Here is a 19,758-nt window from a genome sequence, read left to right on the forward strand (position 1 = left end):
CTGCATAACTGTATGTCATCAGTGTAAATAGGAAACATCTCAGTGGGCATGAGATGGAGCTCAGTGGCATCTACACCTCTTCAGTTATAAACTTTCTTAACACTATAAATCTTTTTTGTTATACTGTAATTTTTTACCAGTATCTTTCTAATTTGAATACTTGCCCAGCAAAGTAGTAAGTCAAGATTTTATTTTTCAAGTAAGTGTACTTAACACCTTGGTTCTTACTCAGCACTTATTTATCTAGGACAAAATTTCTTCTAACTATAATTTGTGCCAAGGAAATGCTACAGTCCATGATCAGAGTCATAGGAGTCAGAGAACCTGTTTTAATATTGTTTGATGATGTGAGCATAGATATAATAAGACCCACATTCCAGTATCTGGGAATGTGTATAACTGCCTCTTTTATGTTTAAGAATTTTTTCTGAATACCTTTATTTGATTGACAGGCAGTGTTGCAGTTGCATTTTTATATTATAAGAGCATTGGTCCTCTGTTTTCATCATCTGACAACTTATTGGAACCTCAAAATTATGATAAAGCTGAAGAGGAGGGAAGAGTCATCTCTTCAGTAATTTCACTCTCAATTAGCTCAAACCCACCCACATTATATGAACTTGAAAAAGTAACATTTACATTAAATCACATAAAGGTAAGTTGAAATTCCAGTGACTATTGATTATTATTGTGAAACTTTCAAAGAAATGAGTTTTTTTTGTTGCTGTTGTTGCGTCACTTTAAGTGTATGTGAATTCTTGAGTTTAAACCTACAAATTCAAAATCAAATTAAGAGTAAAGTGATTCCAGCTAATTTTTCTATAAAATATTTTGGGGTCCTCCCCAGTGGCTCAGAATTTGCCTGCCAATACAGGAGACAAGGGTTCGATCCCTGGTCTGGGAAGATCCCACATGCCACAGAGCAACTAAGCACTTGCATCTCAACTATTGAGGCTGTGCTCTAGGGCCCAGGAACTGCAACTATTGAGCCCACATGTTCCCATCTACTGAAGCCCACATCCTAGAGCCCATTCTCTGCAACTAGAGAAGCCACTGCAAAGAGAAGCCCACACAAGGCAGCTAAAGAATAGCCCCTGCTTGCTGAAAGCAGAGAAAGCCCACAGTGAAGCAGTGAAGATCTGTCACAGCCAAATATATTAATAAATGATATCTATTAAAAAACTGTATATCTAAAAATAAATAAAAATAGCTTGGTACTTTCGGTGCTTTTTAGACTTTCTAATGAATACCAAAGAATTTTATGTATTTGATCTCTGAAATTAAACTACATTTTAGTTTTAAAAGTACATTGTTTATTTTGGAAGTCTCTGTACCTTCAAGGCATAAGTTATAAAAATATATCAAAGAGATGAATATTACTTTTGTAGTGAGGGAAATGTTTGGTTAGTAATTGTCATGTAAAACAATATTTGGAGGGATTTGGGTGCTGATTACAGGGAAATCATGGAGAAGTTCATGTTTTTTTCCTAAAGAAATCATCTGAGACCACTTTACTCTTTCATTGTTACTCTAAATTTTTTTTCAAATCCATATATAATTAAAACCATACAATGAAAAAAAATATGATTAGAAATATCCAAGCATTTAGGTTTTTTATAGGCCTAAAAGTGAACGGGGAAACACGAAATCATATTGTTTGCTGCATACTGTTGATGGTTTCTTGGGCTTTCAATTGAATTTCAGTCCTAGTACATGATTAAAGTGCCTCAGAAGCTCCATTTAGAGAACCTTGAAGCTGGGCAAGGTTGTCATGCAAATTGAAAATTGTATTTGCATGTTTATGGGAAACAGGGGACTCAAAGAACATATAGTCAGCCTTCCATATCCACAGGTTCCACATCCATGAATTCAACCAAACACAGATGGAAAATATTTGAGGGGAAAAAATTCCAGAAAGTTCCAAAAAGCAAAACTTGAATTTACTGCAGGCCATCAATTATTTACAAAGCATTTACAATTTATTGTGTATTATAAGTAATCTAGAGATGATTTAAAATATATGAGAAGATGTGCATAAATTAGATGCAAACACTATTTCACGGAAGTGACTTGAGCATCTGTGGTTTTCAGAATGCACAGGAGTCCTGGAATCAATCACCTGTAGCTATCAAGGGACCACTGTATATGCTTACATACAGTCCAGATGTGTCACTGTAAAGAAAGACGTCCAATGTAGAGAGAAACTAAAATGTATAGAAAATCCAAATAACTAGTAGCTCAGACCTAAACATTGATAGGCATTCTGTTGAGAGAAAAAGAAGGTGTGAAATGTTTTAAGAATGGAAATTAAGTTTAGATATTTTCAGATACTAAATGCAAAAGACTTTTTGATCCTAGAAAAAAAAATGTTGTTCTTTTACATGGTTCATGGTCTTTCTATGCTATTTTAATTGGAGTATAATTGCTTTACAATATTGTTTTAGTTTCTTCTGTATAATAAAGTGAACCAGCTATATATGTGTAAATTCCCCTCCCTCTTGAACCCCCTTCCACCCCACCCCCCATCCTGCCCATCTAGGTCATCCAGAGCATTCAGCTCAGCTCCCTATGCTATGCGGCAGTTTCCCACTAGCTATTTTCTTGTGGTCCTTTAATGGACCGGAACCTGGTGGTACGGAGTCGACGATAAGAAAGTAAAAGAGAGAAAGAGGCTGATATTCCCTGGTTTAGGCAGAGGACCAATAAAGCCCTTGACACAGGACTTGGATTGCTCACGAAGGCACCAGGCGCCCTCTCGAGGGGGTGTAAGGCACAAAGTGCCTTCTCGAGAGGGTCTTAGAAGCCCAGGCAGGAAAGTGAGCACAACGGGTCTCCACACTCCAGAGAGTCAGCCAGAGAAAGAGAGAGAGAGAAGCAAGAAAGACACGGGGACCTAAGCTCTGATGGAGCAAAGGTGCTTTAATGATTTTTCTATGAGTATATATAGGCTATGGTACAAGAAACTTCCTTTGGGAATGATAGAGATCAGAAAACCAAACGTACAGCAACCGTTACCAAGGGAACAAGGGGTAAAGTTAGTCACCAGGTCAGGAGACAATCCATATCTCAAGAAAGGGGAGCAAGACTACGCAGTTTTGTCCTAAAGAGAATGTTTACTAAAGGAGACCCAAGCCTGCCTCACACAATGACCTCAGTCCCTGGGAGCAGTGTGCTGTTCCGCTTGAAGAAGGACAAAGGACTCATGAGAGACAGCATGTAGGAATCCTCCCGTCAAACATTCCCTGACACTATCCTACATTTTTGTTTTTATTATTCAGTTACTCAGTCATGTCTTACTCTTCGAAACCCCATGGACTGCAGCACAACAGGGTTCCCTGTCCTTCACCATCTCCCAGAGCTTGCTCAAACTCATGTCCATTGAGTCGGTAATGCCATCTCATCCTCTGTCGTCCCCTTCTTCTCCTGCCTTCAATCTTTCCCAGCATCAGGGTCTTTTCTAATGAGTCAATTCTTTACATCAGGTGGCCAAATTATTGGAGCTTCAGTTTCAGTATCAGTCCTTCCAATGAATATTCAGTTTATTTCTTTTAGGAGTGACTGGTTTGATCTCCTTGCTGTCCAAGAGACTCTCAGGAGTCTTCTCCAACACCACAATTAAAAAGCATCAAATCTTTGGCATTCAACCTTCTTTATGGTACAGTTCTCACATCCATACATGACTACTGGAAAAACCATAGCTTTGATGAGATGGACCTTTGTTGACAAAGTAATGTCTCTGCTTTTTAATACGCTGTCTAGGTTGGTCATAGCTTTTCTTCCAAGGGGCAGGTGTCTTTTAATTTCGTGGCTGCAGTCACCATCTGCAGTGATTTTGGAGCCCCCAAAATAAAGTCTCTATTTCCATTTTTTCCCCATCTATTTGTCATGAAGTGATGGGACTGGATACCTTGATCTTAGTTTTCTGAATGTTGAGTTTTAAGCCAGCTCTTTGGCTCTCCTCTTTCACCTTCATCAGGAGGCTCTTTAATTCTTCTTCACATTCTGCCATAAGGGTGGTGTCATCTGCATATCTGAGGTTATTGATATTTCTCCCAGAAACCTTCATTCCAGCTTGTGCTTCATCCAGCCCAGCATTTCACATGATGTACTCTGCATATAAGTTTAATAAGCAGAGTGACAGTATACAGCCTTCACATACTCCATTCCCAACTTGGAACCAGTCTGTTATTCCATGTCTGATTCCAGCTGTTGCTTCTTTTTTTTTCCCATTTATTTTTATAAGTTGGAGGCTAATTACTTTACAATATTGTAGTGGTTTTTGGCATACATTGACATGAGTCAGCCATGGATTTACATGTGTTCCCCATCCCGATCCCCCCTCCCGCCTCCCTCCCCACCCCATCCCTCTGGGTCTTCCCAGTGCACCAGCCCCGAGCACTTGTCTCATGCATCCAACCTGGGCTGGTGATCTGTTTCACCCTTGATAATATACATGTTTTGATGCTGTTCTCTCAAAACATCCCACCCTCGCCTTCTCCCACAGAGTCCAAAAGTCTGTTCTGTACATCTGTGTCTCTTTTTCTGTTTTGCATATAGGGTTATCATTACCATCTTCTAAATTCCATATATATGTGTTAATACTGTATTGGTCTTTATCTTTCTGGCTTACTTCACTCTGTATAATGGGCTCCAGTTTCATCCATCTCATTAGAACTAATTCAGATGAATTCTTTTTAATGGCTGAGTAATATTCCATGGTGTATATGTACCACAGCTTCCTTATCCATTCATCTGCTGGTGGGCATCTAGGTTGCTTCCATGTCTTGGCTGCGATGAACATTGGGGTGCACGTGTCTCTTTCAGATCTGGTTTCCTCGGTGTGTATGCCCAAAAGTGGGATTGCTGGGTCATATGGCAGTTCTAAGAAATCTCCACACTGTTCTCCATAGCGGCTGTACTAGTTTGCATTCCCACCAACAGTGTAAGAGGGTTCCCTTTTCTCCACACCCTCTCCAGCATCTATTGCTTGTAGACTTTTGGATAGCAGCCATGCTGACTCGTGTGTAATGGTACCTCATTGTGGTTTTGATTTGCATTTCTCTGATAATGAGTGATGTTGAGCATCTTTTCATGTGTTTGTTAGCCATCTGTATGTCTTCTTTGGAGAAATGTCTGTTTAGTTCTTTGGCCCATTTTTTGATTGGGTCATTTATTTTTCTGTAATTGAGCTGCAGGAGTTGCTTATATATTTTTGAGATTAATCCTTTGTCTGTTGCTTCGTTTGCTATTATTTCCTCCCATTCTGAGGGCTGTCTTTTCACCTTGCTTATAGTTTCCTTTGTTGTGCAGAAGCTGTTGCTTCTTGACCTGCAAATAGGTTTTGCAGGAGACAGGTAAGGTGGTCTGATATTCCCATCACTTTAAGAATTTTCCAGTTTGTTGTGATCCACACAGTCAAAACTTTAGTGTAGTCAGTGAATCGAAGTAGATGTTTTTTTTTTCTGGAATTCTCTTGCTTTTTCTGTGACCTAATGGATGTTGGCAATTTGATCTCTGGTTTCTCTGCCTTGCCTATGTGATGGTAGTTTGGTTTAGTCACTAAGTCATGTCCAACTCTTGTGACCCTGACTGTAGCCCACCAGGCTCCTCCCTCCATGGGATTTCACAGGCAAGAAGTACTGGGGGGTATTTCCTCAGTATTTCCTTCTCCAGGGGTTTTTCCTGACCCAGGGATCAAACCTGGGTCTTCTGCATTGTAGGCATATTCCTTATCGATTGAGCCACCAGAGAAGCCAATACTATTTTACACATGATAGTGTACATATGGGCTTCCCTACTGACTCAGTAAAGAGTCAGCCTGCAATGGGGACACCTGGATTTGATCCCTGGGTCAGGACGATCCTCTGGAGAAAGGAATGGCTACCCACTCCAGTTTTCTTGCCTGGAGAATCCCAAGGACAAAGGAGCCTGGTGGGATTCAGTCTATGGGATCACAAGAGTCGGACACAAATTAGTGACTAATATTTTCTTTAATGAATATTTAATCTGAAGATTTTGTTTGACTCTGCTTTACTCCACTTATCAATGATTTGTTGTTGTTTAGTCACTAAGTCGTGTCCAACTCTTTTGCAACCCCATGGACTGCAGTCTGCCAGGCTCCTCTGTCCATGGGATTTCCCAGGCAAGAATACTGCAGTGGGTTGCCATTTCCTTCTCCAGGGGATCTTCCCAACTCAGAAATCAAACCTACATCTCCTGCTTGGCAGACGGATTCTTTACCACCGAGCCACCAGATCTAAAATACAGTTTGGACATATCTTAGTCTCAACACAATACCCACTTCACAGGGCTCTTTGAAGGAGCAAATTAAACAGAGTGGGTGAGACAGCACCGGTTAACCTTAAATTGTTATATAATTGTAAATAGTGTTATTTCTGTAAGATAAACTAGCATAGATATATAGCATTCTGTGACTAACTTATTAAAGCTTACAGTGCACTAGGTATTGTGTTGTGATTAGTTTACATTAATATATGATAAGGAGAACTCTGCCATTTACTGAACAATCATCCTGTAGTCTGTTTGATCAGCCCTTGTGATCTATGATCTTATACTCACCACACTTTGCCTCATTCATTACTGGAACTGCATTGACTTCTAGATATTTCTGGAAAACCTTTGTTCAGTCTCACTTCAGAACTTTTCTAATTTCCATTCCGACTGTCAAAACCCTCTGTTCCCTAGTCTTTAGGGCTCACTGTCCCTTAATTGGAGTATTTTCTTAAATGTCTTTTCCTGTGAGAAGCCTCCTCAGATTAATCCTGTTCTCATTTCCCTGGCTTATTTAATAATTCCTCATCTTCTCATTAGAATGTAAAGTCAGCAATACAAACACTTTTTTTGTTTTGTTCAGTGTTTTATTTTTAGCACCTGGATCAATGACTAACAGCTAGTGCATACTCAATAAATTATTGTTGAAGATAATAAAGCTATGTCATGCACCATTCTAGATGAGGTACGTGATAGTGCTCAGTCGTGTCTGACTCTTTGGACCCCATGGTCTGTAGCCCTTCAGGCTCCTCAGTCCATGGAATTTTCCAGGCAACAACATGAGTAGGTTGCCATTTCCTCCTCCAGGGGATCTTCCTGACTCAGGAGTTCAACCCTGGTCTCCTGCATTTCCTGCATTAGCAAGCAGATTCTTTATGAGTGAGCCACCTGGGAAGCCCCTACGTGATAATAATTCTCACAACTACATGAAACAGCATTGATAAAATATAGCATGGTTGTAGTATAAACTTCAATTCTTTCACACAACAGCAGCACTCTCTTATTAGTGTTGATCTTATGCTTTCCTTTTAGGCGTGGTTTTGATTATATTGTTATGAAAAATAGTATTTTAAATATAACTGAAATGATTTCGATGTGCCACATTTTTCTCATCAGTAAAATGTCTCTTTTTCAGACCACAGATAAATATAAGAGTCAGTGTGCATTCTGGAACTACTTACCTGACACCATGAACGGCAGCTGGTCTTCAGAGGGCTGTGAGCTGACATTCTCGAATGATACCCACACCTCGTGCCGCTGTAACCACCTGACACATTTTGCAATTTTGATGTCTTCTAGTTCTTCTATTGTAAGGCAGTTTCCCACTTCATATTTCTAAATCTGTCTTTGCTTTTTTCTTGTTTTTTATGTTGTTCAAGAGAATAATTTTTATATGTTCTTTGGATGTAAATAGCATATTTAATTAATTGATATGATCTCAGCATTACCTTTTTTAGTCTTTCTTTTCATACCTGTGTTCTATGACATATCTAATTTAAATCTTTGTTTTTAGTGTAAGACTTACCAGTCTATAATAGCTAGTAGATTGTATATCAGATTTCTATCCAGACTTTAGTTTTTAATGCTGCTTTTAGGAACCATTCATACATTTTAAAGGATCATGAACTTTAAGGGCTTTTGCCTTTGTATTGAAAGTTTATTTTTACCGGTGACAGATTCATTTAAATCTCTGATAGCTGGTCAATAAGTGTTAGCACACTTGTAACAAATACAATTTTTTAATAATGTAGAATGCCTCAGATTTTTAAACATGAAAAATCTCTCTAAAGTGAAAAGCTTCAGATTATGTATTTTACATCATAATATCTTGCTCTTACATCATATAATTTTTTTATTTTGTATTTTGTAATCTTTAGATTGCAGTCTCATTTCTATACAAAACTTAGAATTCACTAAATACTTATTGTGATTAAATAAATCTGCCTAACCATAATGTCAGTGATAAAGTTTTGTTTTTTTTTTTTTAATGAAACATGATTTTTTTCCTGAATGTTAAATAAGATGCCTGTGTTATATATATAAAACCGTCTGGTTAGACTGAAACCAAACTTTCCCATTTCAAAGTCTCTCACCTATACTATTTTGTTATTCTATTTATGCAGCTTTTCTGATACCCTTATTTAATGTGTTTAAATGAACTACTGCATAGAAATAAGGCTTATTCTTGCCACTGATAAATCTGCTTTAATTAACCATTTTCACATTATAATAATGAATTGCCTTTCTAATATCAAGAAACCAATGGTGATAACATTGTTAAACCATATACTAATATATACTATGCTTAGGAAAAAAATCACTACAGAACTGTTAAAGTACTATGTGATTTATATAAGATTTCTGTGAATATTAAGCATATTCAGAAGTACAAAGTTTTCTCATCTAAATGCACATTTGTATTTTTACATTTTAGGAAAAGTTTGATTAATGTTTCACCGAAAAAGGAAGTTCATTATATGTTGTAGTTCCTTTGACAAGCTACTGAGTTAAGTCTCTTAACAGCTGTATTATTATTTTCCCTTAGGGTATTAAAGATTATAATATTCTTACAAGGATCACTCAACTAGGAATAATTATTTCACTGATTTGCCTTGCCCTATGCATTTTTACCTTCTGGTTCTTCAGTGAAATTCAAAGCACGAGGACAACAATTCACAAAAATCTCTGCTGTAGCCTATTCCTTGCTGAACTTGTTTTTCTTGTTGGGATAAATACAAATACTAATAAGGTATGTAGATCTCTCTTACTCTCTGCTTTCTAAATTTTTACTTTCCTAAATATATATATAATAGAAACATGGATTGGAATTAAGGACTTGGTGGAGCAAGCACACTGTATACTTTGTTCTTAACACTTTTCTAAGTTTGAGAATGCTAACATATATTAGCAACTTGCTGATTAATTCCATTACCACAGTGGCCTTCATGATGAACTGTAAAAAGAAATAACCTTGTTTTGGTTGTATTTGTTTGTTTCTACATGGCCATTAAACAAAAGTAGAGGGGAGAAAGATAGTTGAAAAGAGTGTTTATCGTGTGACAGGGACAGAACACAAAAGTGGCTAGAATTCATAGGTTGAAATTTGATAAATTAGCTTAACCTAGTAACTGCACTTTTGTAATAACCATTTTCCACCGTTATTGATCTAGATCCTTATCAAATGTCTCCCATATTGATTTAGACTGGGTCATCCTAAGGTGGGATTAAACAAGCAATAACTTTATTAGGTGAAATGACTCTGAGAGAAGATGGGAAGAGAGAGACATGGAGAGCCATCAGACCAAGATGCAGGTCTGAGCCTGAGTGAAGAAGGAAGGAAGGAAGGAAGGAAGCAGTAGCGGTAGAAGCACGTTGGGTTTCCCTGGTGGTGCTAGTGGTAAAGAATCCACCTGACAATGCAGGATATGTAAGAAATGCAAGTTCGATCCCTGGGTCGGAAAGATCCCCTGGAGGAGACAGTATGGAAACCCACTCCAGTATTCTTACCTGGAGAATCCAACGGACAGAGGAACCTGGCGGCTTACAGTTCATGGGGTCACAAATAGTTGGACACAATTGAAGTGACTTACCACACATGCACAGAAACCCTTTACAAGCTGAGGAAAGCTCAGCTTGCCTATGAAGTAGTCCTTTCAGAAGATCCTCAACCAAAGTCACATGGCAAGTCTCTCAAGAATAGTAATGTCTTGCTGTGCTCAGTCAGTGGCTGTCAGCAGTCAATCCTAAAGGAAATCAACCCTGCATATTCATTGAAAGCACTGATTCAGAAGGTGAAGCCCCAATACTTGGGCCACCTGATGTGAAGAGCCAACTCATTGTAAGAGACTCTGATGCTGGGAAAGATTGACGGCAAAAGGAGAAGGGGGTGGCAGAGGATGAGATGCTTGGATGGCATCACCAACTCAATAGATATGAATTTGAGCAAACTCTGGGAGATAGTAAAGGAAAGGGAACCTGACATGCTGCAGTCCTTGGGGTCTCACCAAGACTGACGTGACTTCAGTTCAGTTCAGTCGCTCAGTCATGTCCGACTCTTTGCGACCCCATGAACCTCAGCATGCCAGGCCTCCCTGTCCATCACCAACTCCCAGAGTCCACCCAAACCCATGTCCATCAGTCGGTGATGCCATCCAACCATCTCATCGTCGGTCTTCCCCTTCTCCTCCTGCCCTCAATCATTCCCAGCATCAGGGTCTTTTCAAATGAGTCAGCTCTTCGCATCAGGTGGCCAGAGTATTGGAGTTTCAGTTTCAATATCAGTCCTTCCAGTGAACACTGATCTCCTTTAGGATGGACTGGTTGGATCTCCTTGCAGTCCAAGGGACTCTCAAGAGTCTTCTCCAACATCACAGTTCAAAAGCATCAATTCTTCGGCGCTCACCTTTCTTTATAGTCCAACTCTCACATCCATACATGACCACTGGAAAAACCATAGCCTTGACTAGATGGACCTTTGTCGGCAAAGTAATGTCTCTGCTTTTTAATACGCTGTCTAGGTTGGTCATAACTTTCCTTCCAAGGAGTAAGCGTCTTTTAATTTCATGGCTGCAGTCACCACCTGCAGTGATTTTGGACATGACTTAGTGAGTGAACAGCAGCAACAACAGCCATCGGAAATCGTGAGCACATCAGTGGCTTTCCTATGCAGCTGCTGCAGCCCACCCTGCAGCTGGAGACCAGAGAAATTCATCAGCGTGGCCACAGAACCTTCAGTTGCCTCCATATTTCCATTCTTTTTAGTGATCTTCCAAGTAGTGGAGATAACCAGCAGTTATCAAGGTTTTCTTCTGAAGTAGATGCCACAAAGCACCTATTTAATATAATATACACTAAATTGTAAACTCTATATCTGTTTTTATTTGTTTTGCAATGGTATTTATAACATCATTCATTTTTGTGTATCCCCACTATCCTCCAATGCATAATTCGCCTGTCTTCATCCCATTGTTATCCTCATCACAAAACTATTTTTTTCAGTCTTTATTTTCCATTCTACATTTCAGCTGTCAAATTCTCCCCATTTTCAAGCCATATTTCAAATTTCACTTCTTCACTAAAGTGGTTCCCAGATTTTAATCACCATCCCCAACCTTATATAGTGATCTCAAATATATTTTAGTAGGTAATCTCTTTATGGTTGAATTATACTCTATGAAGTGTAGTAAGTATCTAAATATTATGTTATCTCACCAGTAATTGGGTTGTGTGTGTGTGTTAATCACTCATTCGTGTCCGACTCTTTGTGACCCCATAGACTGTAGCCCACCAGGCTCCTCTGTTCATGGAATTCTCCAGGAAAGAATACTGAAGTGGGTTGCCATTTCCTTCTCCAAGGAATCTTCCTGACCCAGGCATCAAACCTGGGTCTTCTGCATTACGGGCAGATTCTTTACCATCAGAGCCACCATGGAGGCCCAATTGTGTTAGTTCCCTTAATACAGAAATGTATAACTGCTTCGTTTGTTATTTCTAACTGTCATTCTAAGTGTGAAGTCAGTACTGATAGATAACATTGTACTGAAATCCATCTCAAATTTACCTGTTAATCTTGTAACTTAAAGTGAGTATATAGTGGATATTTTTGTAAAATATATCGTCATTTGTTCATATGTTTTATAAATTCAGTACTCTCTCTTATTTATTATGTTTTGTTTAGCATAGTGTTAGCAGTAATTTTCATTCTTTGAGCACGATTAAAATAAAGACATCTGCAAAACAGAAATCAGCTCAAATCATGACATAGTCACTGAGATAATCATGGTTGCATGCGACCAGTCCACAGTTGATCACATAAGTGTATAAAAAGTATAAATCTCTGGACAAGACTAGCGACTTAATTCTATTACAGGACTGATGAGTGTTGCACATTGATGAAGCACAGTTCTTTTAAATCAGGTGGAAGTGGTACAATTAAAAAACTTGACATTTGACAACGATATTTTACTATGATCAAGCATTATATAAAATGGTATAATTTATAGAGAAAGTCAAGATTTTATGTTACAATAATGTTAAAATAAGCATTGTTTATGGTTTCTTTCTTTCTTTGTTGTCTAGCTCTTCTGTTCCATCGTTGCTGGGCTGCTGCACTACTTCTTTTTAGCTGCCTTTGCATGGATGTGCATTGAAGGCATCCACCTCTATCTCATTGTTGTAGGAGTCATCTATAACAAAGGATTTCTGCACAAGAATTTTTATATTTTTGGCTATCTCAGCCCAGCTGTGGTAGTTGGATTTTCAGCATCATTAGGATATAGATATTATGGCACCACCAAAGTGTAAGTTAAGATGTTCTCATAAATATTTGATATGCAGTTCTGATTAAGCTGTGCATACCATTGAAACTTTTGCTTTGTCGAAGTACATACAAACATAAGTATAGATTTTATCTCTTATTTCCTTTTCAGATGTTGGCTTAGCACAGAAAACAACTTTATCTGGAGTTTCATAGGACCAGCCTGTCTAATCATTCTTGTAAGTATATTTTAAAATTGTGGTTAAAATTCAGAAAAGTATTGATTTAAAAGTGCCTACAATTCTCAGCAATCAGTCATTACTTCGAGAGGAAAAATTATTTTGAGCACTTTACAATAAATCATTTCTTAACACTATATATATTGCTTCACTAATAAGAAAAAACTGGGCATCTTAAAGTCAAAGCTGTTACAGTTCACTCGCACCTCTTGGGAGGAAGTATTTTTGCATTACTTGTAAGAAAAGCATTTTTCACTTATCGGTAGTATCTCAGCATACTTCAGTACTGAGAGTGTGCCAACCAGCTGATAATCTGGCATTTCAGATGTTTACGTTATTTAATCTTTTATCAATGATCAGTGATCTTTGAAGATTAGACTGTCATCTTTATAGTTTTATCATCCTTATGTACCCTGTCATCACAAAAGTGATTTCAAACTAAATTGCAACATCAGAGACAAGAACCCACTATTTCCCATGAGCAGACAAGTCATATATTGATAGCCCTATTTCAGTTGGGAAGAGGGCCTTTTAATTCTTATTGGAAGTGGTTTCAAACCTACAAATTTGGCAGGTGTTATATGTTCCATTCTAAATAAAGACATTTTTATATGTCTCCAGAGCATTTCTAAGTGCCGTTAAGTTTTCAAAGCCATTCTGAATATAATAGTCTGTCAGTGAATCTGGGAGGTCTGACAATGCTCTACAATAGAATGAATTGTTAATGGGGGAGTTGTGACAATATTTTGGACAACTTTGTCTCATATGTTTTGACCATAAGTTAGGTATCTTTTTGAATTTTTTCCCTCTCAGTCTTTTCCCATGTGTTTTTATGGTTGTAAGGAAGCTGTTAAATGGAAAAAGACTTGACATGCAAAGCAGAGGATTTTTATCAAGGTTTATTTTTTAATGGCATGAGTGAAAGTGCATTTAGAGACTATATTTCCTAAACATTGCAGAAAAATTGCTTATAATTCTGACAGTGAATCTAGCAATAGAAAAAGAAAACATTGGCAAGATTTCAGCTAAAACAGTTTCAGAGTTAATTTAGAATTGCAAAATTTTCAACTATGTGATAATATAGGTTGAATGTGCCCCATCCATGTATTTTCATGTGTTTCCCTGATACGGGTATTTTGTGTGTAGGCCCTGTCTATATATTCTTATTGTACTTATTCCTTCTCTACAGAGTGAACCATCTCTGATACTGTTTTGTACAAGTGAGAGTTCTGTGGATCAGTGATCCTTAGAGTTTAGAGGAACATAGTGGGCTAGGGATTTTCTGGAAGCAGGACAAAATAACAAGCATACTTCTCTAAAGTAAGAAACGGAAAGTTTTCCCTGAAATTATTTTTTACTCTTGCTGTTATAAGGGGAGAGATAACTTTGGATTCTCTTATGGTAAGATGGACAGACTTTAGAAAGGATATCCAAAACTGAGTCCTCTAAACTTTCTTAGGAACCTAAATGAACAGGGTCACACTGTCCTAGTCTGAAATCAGTGAACCAATGTGTCTTCCATACAGTTTCTGTATATTAATCATTCCATTTAACTAGAGGTTCAGCTATTTAAGAAATGGATAAGGCCCCTTAGTTTTACTGTAAAACTGGATACTGTTTATCTTTTATGTATATTTAAAACAGCAGAAAGTCTTTAATTATTGAATGAAACTGAATTCCTTTACTCTAGTTACATCACTTTCTGTGCTAATGCTGGCATGTTAGTATTAAGCAGTATGATACATTAAGTAAAACTTTTCCTGTTGTCCAGAAATAGTATTGAGTTCAATGAGTAAAAGAAGTATTGAGCACCAGATATTTAAAAAAGAGCCACCAATAATGTGGACCTGATACTTTCCAGGAGTCTTACAAAGAGACAGTAGGACCAGCTATAACCCAGTAAGGAGATTTGAGGGGTGGTGGGGCAAGAGAGTCATGACTTGGAATTAGGAGTCCTTGGCCTGTAAGGGAGTGCATTGTTCTTTGTGTAAAGATTTTCCTTACCTTACCAGTGAAAAAAAATAAGTGCTCTCCCTAGTTCTTCTTGAAGACGAGTTGTAGAGGAGTACTGCAAAAGGTCTGTAGACAATGGAATTGGAAATAGTAAAATAGTAAAAACTCCCATCCTGATCCCAGATTGAATGCCAGGGGAATTTTCATGTCTCCTTGATATGCAAGAGGAGAGTATGAACAGTTTTTATGACAACTTGACATATGTCCCCTGGCTTTGGGTCAAGGGTGAACATAGAACATAGAGTTGCTTTTAGTTCCCTGCAGACTGCATGTTATTGTCCATTCCCTTGACAGCAGGGAGGAAAAGGATTACTATAGAGTGTGCCTGGGAATTAAATGATGGGGGTAACACACAAAGGTTTCAGCTATCTTATAGGTACAGAATATTTAGACAAGGGAAAGTTGTAGGGGTGCACAGAAGGTTGTTAGGTCAAGTGAAGTTACACACAACAAGAGAATAGGTTGAGGACAGGGATGTTGAATGGTAGCATGGCTAGTGCTCTCTGAAAATAGGAGTTAAGATAGAAATAAAACACTATAAACATTCAGATCAAACTTACCATCTAAGTGGAGGCCAACACATAAACCAAGATTGTTGTTGTTGAATCGCTAAGTCATGTCCAATTCTTTTGCGACTCCATGGACTGTAGCCCCTCAGGCTCCTCTGTCCATGGTATTTCCCAGGCTAGAATACTGGAGTGGGTTGCCATTTCCTCCTCCAGGGGATCTTCCTGACCCAGGCATCGAACCAGTGTCTCCTGCATTGGCAGGCATATTCTTTACCCCTGAGCCACAGGGGAAGCACGCCAAGACTACCAGCAGTAATAAGAACCAAACAACCAAAGTGATGCCATGAAGTGCTATCACCAAGAGCTGATCAAACCCTTCTAGCCCCCTGCAGCAGAGGAGCTGTGCTTTATGAATGGAGGAACACATCCTAGAACCAACCATGCCACTCCAACAGTCATCTACACAGAATTACTGAATTGAAAATTATCACCCTATGTTGGGGCGTATTCTGGTAGGAAAGGATGCCAGGCCATATCATTAAGTTCACTGTCTTAATTGAGTGGTCTGGGCATGATGGGAAAACAAAGGAAATATAAGAATTATGCTCTGTCCACTATAGTATCAGTGAGGAGAAAGCAAGTTGAAACAAATGCAAAGCATAACATATAATTAAATATAAGTGATAACTGGTGAGATCTGAGAGACATCAACATGGGCTGGACCACATCAGTGAGATGAGAACTCATTTGTGGATGGGGTGAGAAACAGAGTCTACTCTACATACACTGGATTCTTAGTGTGAACTTAAGTGTCTCCTAAGCAGCCCTGTAAGCTTGCCAGATTCCTTCTGAAGGAAAACAAAGGGCACAGACAAAATATTTGCTATTGTAAATAAGGAATTCCAGAAATCACAAAATTATCATGTTATTAAAAATATTCAAAAATCGTATTTTCATAGATACATCACTCCTTAAGTCTATGTGTCATTAATTGTTTATCAACTTTCCCACCCTGAACTTATCCATTTCTTCTCCACTTTCATAATCAGACATTTGTTATCATGTTGAGTTATAGTATTAATAACAATAACAGGAATTTTAAATTTACAATTTATTGAGCAGCTACTAATTTTAAAAAGACAGCTAATATTTCACTATTTAGTCTCCTTAAATCATCCATCCACATTGTTACTGTCCCATTTTATAGTTAATGAAAAGTAGAATTTGATTCAAATTGCTAAGTGATTGGCCCCAAGACACTACAAATAAATGAGGCTAGAACTTGGAACTAGTTCTGTATTAATTAAAGCTCAGCTTTTCATTTTAACTTGCCACTTTTGCAATTGCCTTCTAATCTGACATTCTGATGGCATTCTGTCCCATTTCATTTTAATCTACTCATAATCAACTGCCCCAAACTCAGCTCACATAGTGGGAACTATTAATAAGAAAAATAAGAACATTAATATTAAGCTCTTTTATTCCTGGTAACAAGTGTGTTAGTGTATTTAATCTAATCCTTCAACAACTCAAAAATGTATATGTGTGATGTATTTTATTTTCAAGTTGGAGAAATTGACGTATACAGTGGTTACACAATTGGCCCGAAAGCCACTAAGTACATAAAGCAGGAACTCGGGTTCATGAATTTGAATCCATGTCCTACTTTCTTCATCTCAGTGCCAGTAGTTTCCCTTGACCTATAGTTCAAATAGGGCTTCCCTGTGGCTCAGCAGTAAAGAATCTGCCAGCAATGCAGGAGACATGGGTTTGATCCCTGGGTTGGAAAGATCCCCTGGAGAAGGAAGTGGCAACCCACTCCAGTATTCTTGCTTGAGAAATCCAATGGACAGAGGAGCCTGGTGGGCTACAGTCCATGGGGTTGCAAAACAGTTGGACACGACTTTAGCAACTAAACCACCACCACATGTTTCAAATACCATAGACTGGTATATAGAGTTATCAGTAGTTTAGCTGAGCCCTGTCTATTTTCAGTCCTTTTTTACACTTCTTGTCTCCACTAAGCAACTCTTATAAAAACATTATCCTCTTTAGAATATTTACTGCTTCTTGGATATTTCCTTGATTCTTTTCAGTCAATAATCCTACCACCTTGTGATGCCTGAAATCAACATGATCCTTTCTTCAACATGATCCCACAGAACTTTGATTTAAATCAAATCAAAAGAGTACTCTTAATGCTTTGTTTGGTTTCACCTGGTAACTTTCTCTGTGCATTACACTCCTCATCTCCAACGTCCAAACACCCAAACAAAGAGCTGTGAGTCTCTTGGTTCACTAACCGTAACTTGTTCAATAATCAGTGCCACTGATTATTGCATGACCTTAGGGACCACAGCCCAGTGAGTTGCAAATGAATTCTCTACAGAGCAACATTCACAATACCTTCTATGCATGAGCAGACTCTACACTGTAAAACTATCAGCCCTCTCTTTGGTTACTCCAGAACACAGAAGGTAGGAAGTCCTTGATAATTTTAATTGATTCATTAGTAAAGACCATGACAATAAAAGAGGCAGGCAGAAACACCTTGTGAGCTTTCTTAAGACATCACTGTTCTATGTTCTGGATTCCTGACATGTAAAATGAAGATAATCATGGCCAGTCCAACACAAAAAGATAAATAAATAAATAAATACCAAACAATTTTTTAGAAAAAAAAGCATATAGTCTTTCAAAATTAAAACAGTAAAATACACAATAATTTGGAGGACAGTCTTGGCTTTCTTAGCTTTACCTTTTGTATTAAAAATTAAAGTAAAACCCTGATGTTAAAACCATCATTTGCACAACAAAAATTTGTATGCACAGAATGTATGTTTGGCCAATATAGTGTGTGTGTGTGTGTGTGTGTGTGTGTGTGTATATATACATATACATAAGCATGTGAAAGTGAAACTTGTGTCTGACTCTTTGCAACCCCATGGACTATAGCCCACCAGACTCCTCTGTCCATGGAATTCTCCAGGCAAGAATACTGGAGTGGGTTGCCATGCCCTTCTCCAGGGGATCTTCCTGACCTGGAAATCAAACTTGGCTTTCCTGCATTTCAGGCAAATTCTATACTGTCTGAGCGACCAGGGAAGCCCATATATGAGCATAATTCACCACTAATTCTTAAATAGTCATGAAGATACAACATCATTTGTTTGATTATAGCAAGATGTTATGTTGTAATAAATGTGTTTGTTATATGGACTTTGTTAAAATTCTCTAGTACACTCTACTGGAAAATGTAACTGAAATGAAACAAAATGTGAAGTATCTTAAAGAAAAGCAGTAGAGATTTAATAGGATAAATAGTATATTTTTTCCAGAGTAAAGATAAAATATAAGGAAGTCTTCAAATTTAAATAGATAATTTTTGGTGACTTTGCTGTGCGTGCCTTTAAATGGGAGATAAGATTGCTTTCACAGCTTTCTATGAACAAATCTGGGAAGACTTGCACTTGTAAACAACATTTTAATAGAACAATTGACAATGACTTTAATTCTTACATGGAATGCTTTTGTTTCTTTTGAAGACTAAGAACTAGTTCCCAGTAAATGATATTTGCTTATTTTTATGAATGGAGCCCTGGGGCGTGTCTGGTTTGGGGTTATAATAATAATACCTTTAAGACAATATGTAAATAAGTATAGTTCAACACTGGTGGATTTTTCTACCCCTTGATATGTTGTTTTTTAACTACTTAGGTATTTGAGCAGCAACATTTTCTGCATTGATCAAATGAATATACTTCCTCAGGTGTTGACTCATTAATATTAAGAATCTCTTAGAATTCTGAAGTATGAACTGCTGACCCCATGATTCTATCTATGAATTGCTACATTTAGAATGTTGAGGTTATAACTATACATGAAAAGGCCTAGCCATGCTTTTGAAAGACTGAGCTGTACAAGAAAGAAATTTCTAAATCTTTGTAAAGCAAGCTGCAAACTGAAGATAATTTCATAATTTATTTCTTTCTTCAGTATTTTTAATCTCATGCTGAATTCTTTTAACTAAAACTGTACAAATGATTAGATTCAAGTACACAAATATAAAAAAAAGTTTGTAAAAATAAGTTAACTTTTAAGTAAAAATTAAAATTTCCTATAGATATGTTCAGTACTGAAGAATTTAATTTGCTTGATTGAGGCAAATACTAATTAAGCTGTGTCCAATTAAAGCATTTTCTTTTTAAAAAAATGAGAGCTTTCATTTGAATTTAAATCACAACTCTTATAATTGAGTGTTTCTGCATTGCTACTTTAGCCATTTCTCTTTAGACTGCCCAGAGTTCCACTCAGTTTTTTGTGGTGGTCTCCTCTAATTGTTCTAAATTGTCTTTTAATTCCCTTTCACCAGGAAATACGAATTAAAATCTACTCAAAAATGAATTCCTCACATAACCCTTACAAACAGACCATGTCTGTGTGTACTTAT

General features: G+C 37.6%; 1 protein-coding gene across 3 annotated transcripts in view; it reads left to right on the top strand.

Annotated features, from left to right (window-relative positions):
- Positions 1 to 19,758, top strand: part of ADGRL4 (adhesion G protein-coupled receptor L4) — a 141,185-nt gene that overhangs the window by 95,590 nt on the left and 25,837 nt on the right. For all 3 annotated transcript variants that reach the window (XM_061121552.1, XM_061121553.1, XM_061121554.1), the window contains 5 exons: positions 453 to 655; positions 7,427 to 7,600; positions 8,837 to 9,040; positions 12,370 to 12,590; positions 12,720 to 12,786. In XM_061121552.1, coding sequence (XP_060977535.1) covers positions 453 to 655; positions 7,427 to 7,600; positions 8,837 to 9,040; positions 12,370 to 12,590; positions 12,720 to 12,786 — 869 coding nt within the window. The remainder of the gene's footprint in view (positions 1 to 452; positions 656 to 7,426; positions 7,601 to 8,836; positions 9,041 to 12,369; positions 12,591 to 12,719; positions 12,787 to 19,758) is intronic.

Source organism: Dama dama, chromosome 20 (genome assembly GCF_033118175.1).
Source record: "Dama dama isolate Ldn47 chromosome 20, ASM3311817v1, whole genome shotgun sequence".
Lineage (NCBI taxonomy): Eukaryota > Metazoa > Chordata > Mammalia > Artiodactyla > Cervidae > Dama > Dama dama.